This window comes from Parus major, chromosome 1 (assembly GCF_001522545.3).
Source record: "Parus major isolate Abel chromosome 1, Parus_major1.1, whole genome shotgun sequence".
Taxonomy (NCBI): domain Eukaryota; kingdom Metazoa; phylum Chordata; class Aves; order Passeriformes; family Paridae; genus Parus; species Parus major.
Window position 1 is genome coordinate 64,084,294 of NC_031768.1, and position 8,367 is coordinate 64,092,660.

Genomic DNA, 8,367 nt, shown 5'->3' on the forward strand with positions numbered 1-8,367 from the left:
CATTCAGTCAAGAGATTTACAGCTAAAAATTACAAGCAATTAATTTTCCTCATACTAATTATATTGTGGCATTAGATAAACAAAACCTATGCACTCTGCCCTTTGGGGCAGTGTTCTGTAGAATTCTGCATAACAATCTTTTGGCTTAAAATGAATCCCAAAGCATGTTGAATAGTTAACAGGAACAGTTTTTAATTATTGTCAAACTCTAAGAATAGGAGAGGAACAACATTTGAACTTTTTCATTTAATTGTTTATTAAAGAAAAATACAGAATTTTACAATTAATCTTAAATTTGGAAGCTGTTTATGGGCAAATATTGATTTCTGAAGTTTTTCTTTATTTCCTAAGCTTACACCCACTCAGAAGGGCATTTTGTACTTCTGCATTATCTGACACATTATCTCAACATCTCTCTAAAGCATGATGATTGCACAGGACAGTTGTATTTGTGACAATATTCATTTAAGCAAGCACTGCAATACCCATTGTTCCTTCTGTTCAACTCAGTAGAACAGAAAAAAAATGAAATATGGTAATATTTTTCCAAATACATTAAATCACAGCACAGACAACCAGTTCAAGAAAAGCAGCAATTTCTCTACTTAAAATACACAACTGACAGTGTACACCTGGCAATTTCTAATCTGAACAAAAATATTTCAGTGAATTCTATGCTGTTTTCTATGTAACAGGCAGCAACAAAACCAAGACTTCTGGAAAGAACCAGTACTAGTTTAGTGAAAAAGGAATGACATATTTGACCAGTCTACACATTCCCAAATTACACTGCAGTCCTTCCCAGCTGATGGCACTTCATGTGAGGAGACTAGGTCTTGCAAATTCTCTGAAATTAAGATTAATCTTACTTCATAGTAAATAAAAATGAAGTCTTAAAATAGAGAAATCTGCTTTTAATCTCAAATACTTGCAGCAATTAAATCTTAGAATTACTTTGGAGCATTTGGCAGCTGTTTACTTATTTGAGTAATAAACTCCTGAAATCTCACTTCTACTTGAGATCAATACATGAATCAGGTGAATGCTGTTCCCATGAACATGGAATTAACTTTAGAAAAAAAATACACAAAAAACCCATCTTTTAGCACTCAGTAGAAATAATTTCTTTGTAGCAACATCATAACACAGTTTCCCTCTTCACAAAGTGAGTTTAATATCCAGTATTTTAAGTATCTATTGATGGTGGCTGTGCTTACCCTTGTGTTGTCAGTAACACCTACAGAGAAGTCTGTCTTTCTTACAGCAACATAACATGCAGTCAGCCTGTTCTTCTACTAATCAGGGAAGATTCAATGCATGAGTTAATGCTTTTTAACAGGAAAATGAACTTTTATCTGTTTAAAAAAAAAAAAAAATCCTGGGAACTCAGTTTTGCTTGCTTTAAAAAAGTCCAATTCATCAGGTGCATTTTGGAGTTCCAAAATAAATAGACCTCTGCTGCAAAGCAATGTCACCTATTCTCCAGCCTTCAGGAGATGTTAGGAGCTCCCAACGCGATCTCTGGGAATGAGCCGTAGATCTGAACCATGCTTTAGAAACACATTTCCTAAACAAAGAAAGAAAATGGGATGTGTTACTAACCAAGAAAATACAATGTTCCCTCAATAAACACATTTAAAGGGTAACAGTGTCAAGTCAGTGTTTAACAGCTTCATAGTAATTCCTCTGACATACCAGAAAAAGTTTTCATGCTTCCATAGCATTTTATCTCGCCCCTCTTTTTCCAAAGAGCTCATTATTTAAAATAAAAATGTTAGACCTTGTGAAGTGTAGCCTTTCAAACTTTACAGTTCCACACTCAAATGCCCCATTTCACTTATAAGCCACAATAATTTCAAGAACATAAGACAAAGTTTTACTTCTCCATAATTATTTTGTTATCTCAAGGTCATTCATTCATCCATTTTTAGTTCTCTCCCTGGTTCAGTACTTATCGACTTCTAACTTCGAAACCTCAATTGTTTTAGAAAGGTTCTCCAAATGTCCAAGCACAAGTAGTCTTATTTTAGCATAAAAATCCCTTTCAACTTCTTATTTATTACTGTAGTGTTTTAATCATAATAGTCTTTTCAAGAAGACATAATGAAAATTAAAAGTTTCTAATATTTAGATGTGTTGAATTTTTTTAATGCATTCAGGTTGCTATTTTTTTCTATTAAATGTAACATTTGAAAATGAAACCACATCACTAAGTGATGTATTTATTTAATATATGTAGTATTTACTTTTTTTATTTCATACTACTACTGTACAAGATAGACTATATTTGATTCCTTACTGAACCTTGCATTAACTTTTAAAACAGTGTAATTCTATTTCCCCCCCAAGCATCCCATTCCAGGGCTGTAGAGTGCTCTCACAAACAAGATTAAGATACTTGATCCATTTAAGTTGTTTTGTGTATTAGAATAAAGCTACCCTTTTTTTGAACTCCACTTCTCCTGCAAGTGGATCAAATTAATTGTATATATTCAACATAATGACCCTTAGAAAATCAAATCAAAAGAACATGTTATCAGAAGACATTCTGGTCATACAGATCTGCCAAGACCAGGTACTGAAGATTTCTATAAAACCCACTGAATGCAAACTTGTCTCACCAGCAAAACCGAACAGCCTACTAGCCTTACTATTCTAGATTGGAAACATCCTATTGTAATGGTCATCATAAAATTATGAACATTTTAAGACAGGCCTCAGCTGCATCTCATGGAGACAGTAGCTCACCCCACTTCAGTCTGTTTTTATCATTAGTATCTCACTGGTTTTATTAAAGTTATAGCATACTACTCCCTGAACTATCAAGGATTTAAAATTGAAATCAATACAGGGATTAAGTGCTAAGCCTAGCTCTTTCGGCTTTCATTTCCCCTACTCCATGAAATCATGTAAGAAAAATGAAAGTCGTACCCGAGTGCTTTTTCTCAGAAAGGAAGGGAAATCGTGTAATAATACAAAAGCTCTGAAATCCCCAAGGATTACTAAAATTTTATTCCTTTATATCTTATTTTGGAAGTTTTTGAAGACTAAAGTAACTGTTCAATCTGTGGGAACTCAGATATATGAAAAAAAAAAGACGGGAAAAAGGTAGATTTAGAGATACCAATTAATGAGGCTGAACAGAAGATATACCTAAGTTATTTATATTTACTTGTAAACTGAGGAGGTATTTTGGTCTGAGCACTAAGTTTGGTGTAAGGCTGTATTTTGCCTGTTTTGTTTGGGTTGATTTTGGAGGTTTGTTTTGTTGTGAACTGGTTCATTTTGCTCCCAGTTAAGGGCAACATCACACATCATTGACAGAACATCTATGTTAAAAAAAACATAATCCACATGCCAAATTTTACATGTGCAGAATAAGGCAGTGATAACAAAATTTTGCATCTAGATGCTTTTAATTTACCTGTTTCTTGATTATGTGATGCTGTCTTATACTACTGAATAATTCCTGAATATTTCTAAGAGCTTAGGAGAGGTAAAGCAAATTAACTGGAGATGTGAATTCAATATGCACAGCTGCAAGTACAACAAACTACTGTATGGATGCTTTCATTCAACAGTCAAGTAGTTCTAAATACATTTATTTTAAAGGATTAAGCTACAACTAATTTAAGCAGCAAAGCCATTTTTACTAGTACTTAGTAGGTAAGAAATGGTCATAACTTTCTACTGAGATACTCTGTTCCACTCTCCTGTCAAATGGTTTAAGATTAGACCAGTGTAATTATTTCCCAATTAGTTTAAAAGCACAGTTTTTCACGAACAAGTCCACACAATCTGCCTCCAGACAGCAGACCATTATTGGTACAATTCAACCTCTTTCCATGTATTTCAGGAGGTGATGGTGAGGGGTCTGACACTTTCTTCTGACAGAGATAAACTCTTCTCTCATGGCCAGCCTAGGCATTTGAAATCAGGGATTTTTGGCATGAAACCCCTTGGTGAGAACATGAGAGCTATCAGCAAGAATCAAAAATTGGTCTGATTTGGAAGAGACCTTTATGATCACCTAGTTCGAACCCAACTCTTCTGAAAACACTCTCCAAACCCCTGGAGTTCCTGCTCTTAAACACTTACTTTTTTTAACATATCTAATGAGAAGTGCTGCTAGAACAGCAAGTACCACTAAATTAGTTAGAGCAGGGGGGAAATACAGCTGTTACCTATTACTGCAGTAGCACATAATACAGTATTGCTTTTAAACTGTATATTAAATGCAAAGTTCCAAGCATCAGAAGCTCCCCACTTTTTCACAGAACTAAATAAACCCTGAATGAAAAAACCCAAACACTGTTCTTTGGATTTAACACATTTTACACACTACAATGACTGTAGTTTTCAACTACTGGGTAAATGCTCCTCCCACTTAAGAAGTCAAAACCGACAATGTAATACAACCCCATGTGCTTTACATTAGATTGGAAGAAAAATAATGAGTTTTAAATACTGGGATTCATACACGGTAACGTACCTGCTGTCTGTGCAGGGTTTATTCCTATACCATCTAGGAAGAAGGAAAAAAAAGAAAAAAGAAGATGAAACACACATATTGCAATTTATTACATTAAACTTGCAGCTCAAAAAACATACCAGCAAGATACAACTATTATGTCAGGTCATCATGCAGCTATTTCCTATAACCAGAACCATGGGAACTGACAAGAAACCTCCAGCACAGAGAAGTCCAAGTTATATATTTGGACAAAACTGAATCAGTGGTTTAATATCTTTACCTCATGCAGAAGTTTAAACAATGCTGTAATATTATTAAATTCAATTTACAGTATGTAGAGTTTGTGAAACATGAGGCAGTATTGATTCTATCAATAAACATTCACTGAAACTTTAATACAAAAACTATTAAGAATATATATAAACTATATCCTTACCATTTGTTATAATGGCACTTGTTGCTGCAGGAACTTTGAACTAAAGGAAATATGAATAGGACAAAACAGCATAAGAGACATTGTTAAAGCAGAAAATACATGGGTAATACTAAAATTATAATTTTAGCTGGTTCAGGTACAAAAGAAAGTTAGAGAAGAGTTCACATTTATAGATATAACTATCTTTATTTAATGGAAATGGATGACTATTTTAGTAGTAATTCCACATATGTAATGGAGATGTTTTCCTAACTGTTGTGCAAAAGTACACCTGAGACATGTATTGTATTGCTCTACAATATTAAGGAAAAAACCCAATAGATATCACATACTACAAATGAGTTTTTTCTAACTAAGCCAAGTCTGGTTATGATTTGGCAAATTTTAAGTTTTTGCTAAGGCAAAATAGCCAGAACTTAAATACTTCTCTGCCCTGAGAGTTTTAGTTACTGAGAGGATAATGCACTCCCCCTCGAGAACAACTAAGAACGTTACCCAAATTTTGATCTTTTCCATATATGTATAATTTAAGGTACTCTGAAACTGGTTCTTGAGTCACAACACACTGCATAAGTTAATATTAACCTATGCAGTTAAAGGAACAAAAAAACATTCATATAACACAAACGTTATCTGTCATTCTTTTCAATGCCACTTCACAAGGGGCTTCATTCCTGGGGAAGGGTTTAACAATCTTTTTTTACTCTTTGCTTACAAAGCACTTCATTTTCCCTGGTCTCAAAGAGATGCAAAAAGCTTCAGTGCTGATCCAGAGTAACCTTGTGGTCAAACAGCAAAACTCCCATAGATACTCAAAATACACCAATTAAAAGAATGATTTGCTAAGTGTGAATATTTAAGTTAGTAATGATTCTTTAAATACATTTCTCAGATGATCCTATCACTAACTAACATTGTTACTAACTAACATTCCATGAGTAGGTGAAGTTAACAGGTTCAATGGCAACCCCCACCAGAAGTAGCACCTCTCTTTCAACATCTCCAACTACTCAGTCACACTCATTTTTGGTACCTCATACTTGTTAGACTTTTCAGTCTAGATCTCTATGTGTTGGCACAGCTGTATTAATACAGGATAAAAATAATTGGGGAAAACATAGTAAAAGCCCCCACTAAATATCTTCAACAGCAAGCAATATTCTATATAATGTGCTCTTCAAGCAAATTGACAACAAAACCAATCCACAGCTTCCCCCCACAAGTGTTTCCTCTAATAATTTCTGTCACATCGTGGTGTAACAGTAACAACAAAAGGAGACTCAAGACCTGGAACCTGTTATCCTTCCTAACTATTTTATTACAATTACAATGTTCAAACAAAAGAAATTTTCAATAACCCAAACTCTCCCAGGTTTTCCTAAAAAGACAAGAGGGAGAATTGTAGGAACACACTCAGCTGATTTTTTTGCTAGTTAGATGAAGAGAACCATCATACTTCTGAGCACTGATTTTACTGTTTACACCCAGTGAATATCTCTTAACCCTTCCATGCTTAATCTGAAACAACATGATACATCTCTTCAGATACATTATGTGGGCAATTAAAAAACCTAATGATATAGGATTCCATATGAAAGATCAACACACAGAACCTAAAGAACACACTATCCACATCTTCTTCCCTTAGGTCAGTTTTTTCAATCTATCCCATATGGCTGATCTCAGTACCTTCCACAACCAAAAACTCTGTGCTCCTCCAAAGTCAGAGATTATTAAAAGTGAATGTGAAAAGGGTTTAAGAGTTTCCCAGATAATTCTGAAGTATTTTCCTGATATTCCACATAAGAAATTTCAGTATTAAGTATCCAATAGCAGTACCTTTTAATTCTCTTTACTGTCACAATTTTTTACATCACTGATATGAAACAGTTAATTACAAAAAAAAAAAGCACCTCAATGCCATCTGCTGATGTATAAATTGTGCAAGGGTCACAAACTTTAGGATTCTGCAAGTTCTGCCAGGCCCCCACTGAGGCCAGTAAAGCTTGTGACCATCTGTAACCAACAGCAGTTCCTTGTGCTGAATTAACCACCGCGTTTTTATCATTGAAAAAGCTTTTGCTTTTTCTTTAACATGCAAAATGTTAAAAACCAACATCATCACTCCCTACTTACTTCTTCTGCAGCAAACTTGAGGACAGCTGTGAAAGGTGTGCTCTCAGGCACGCTTAACCTGAAATCACAACACAAGTAAATACGTGGCTGCCAAAACAAACCAAAAGCAACTTTATCTGCTGTTAAACTACTGATTGAAACTTCCTTTTTACCAATGGAAGTACTTTTGCCAAAGCTGTGCAAGCACAAGTAAAGGGGAGAATAGGTCCCTGGTGGCTGTGAGATGCTCAAGAGAAGCATTTTTAGCAGAGAATGAGAACAGCAGTTTCAGCAGATGTGGCACATCTCAGGAGGTGCGGGATCAAGCACCACAGCAATGTCTCCTCCAGGAAGAGAGAACTCGGCCTCAAGCTGTGGCAGGGGAACATCAGGACACATTTTTCACTGGAAGGGTTGTCAAAAGGGCTGTCCACCAAGTGGCTGGCTGCCCAGGGAGGCGGTAGAGTCGCCGTCCCTGGAGGTGTTCAAGAAAGGCCTGGACGGGGCCAGTAGTGCCATGGTCTGGCTGTCAAGGCAGTGATCAGGCAAAGGCTGAACTCAATGACCTCAGAGGTCTTTTCTAACCTGAGTGACTCTGTAACTCTCTGGAAGACTCGCACGGCACTAAGAGCAAAGCGGGAAAGCCCCGAGAGCAGGGCTACCCACGGACACCGCCTGCCATTCCACACGGACGCTGGCAAAGGCCGTTCCCGCTGGCGGAATGCCCCGCCGGGATGGCCATTAGAGACCATTCGCGATGTGCCCCGTTTCCACTTCCCCGCAGCCCCACGCAGCGCCGGCACTCACACTTTGTAAGGCAACCGGGGGTCCGAGGTGAGCGTCACTTTAAAGGTGACCTTCGACCTGTGGAGAGAGCAGGGGGGTTAGGGCTGGGGGAGGGAGCGCGGGGGATGCGGGACCCCCGTGCGGTCCCTCTCTCCCTCACTCCCTCACTCACATGGTGCCGCCGGGGCCGCCGCCGCTCCCTCCGACACGTCAGCGCCGCCCGCAGCACACGGGCCTTCGCCGGCCCTGAGCTGGCCGAGGCGCGCCTGACCACAAAGGGAAGATAACACGCCCCGCCGACCCGCTATGAGGCAAGGATCGGCCGTGTTCTTCCTCCGTGCCTCACTGCAGCTTGGAATGAGAGAGTTTGAGGGGTGCGCCAGGCGCAGCGGAGGAGCGCAGGGAGGATTTCTAGTGAGGCAGTAGCAGTGGCTGTTCCGTGGCCAAGGTAGGGCCCCGGCCCCGGGACTCGGCGCTTCCGTAGGCGCTGAGGGAAGCGCAGAAGGGATGGGGAGGGGACCGGGACCGCGGGATCGGCGGGCTGCGATCATCCAGG

The 8,367-nt window shown here is 38.3% G+C and overlaps 1 protein-coding gene across 1 annotated transcript; it reads right to left on the reverse strand.

Moving 5' to 3' along the window:
• Window positions 1-227: 227 nt before the first annotated feature.
• On the reverse strand, window positions 228-8,054 carry UFM1 (ubiquitin fold modifier 1). Its single transcript, XM_015642562.3, has 6 exons — window positions 7,984-8,054; window positions 7,833-7,889; window positions 7,047-7,104; window positions 4,911-4,950; window positions 4,493-4,525; window positions 228-1,567 (listed from the first exon to the last, which is right to left on the reverse strand). Coding segments are annotated over exons 1-6 (258 nt in total). The 5' UTR covers window positions 7,986-8,054; the 3' UTR covers window positions 228-1,499.
• Window positions 8,055-8,367: the final 313 nt, after the last annotated feature.

What these genes read in the sequence shown, in the direction of transcription:
- UFM1 (XM_015642562.3), bottom strand. An exon ending in CCCCGGTTGCCTTACAAAGT is followed by an intron (nt 7,105 to 7,832) that starts GTGAGTGCCGGC and finishes TTGTGATTTCAG; the next exon opens with GTTAAGCGTGCCTGAGAGCA. An exon ending in AAACCCTGCACAGACAGCAG is followed by an intron (nt 1,568 to 4,492) that starts GTACGTTACCGT and finishes TTCTTTGTTTAG; the next exon opens with GAAATGTGTTTCTAAAGCAT.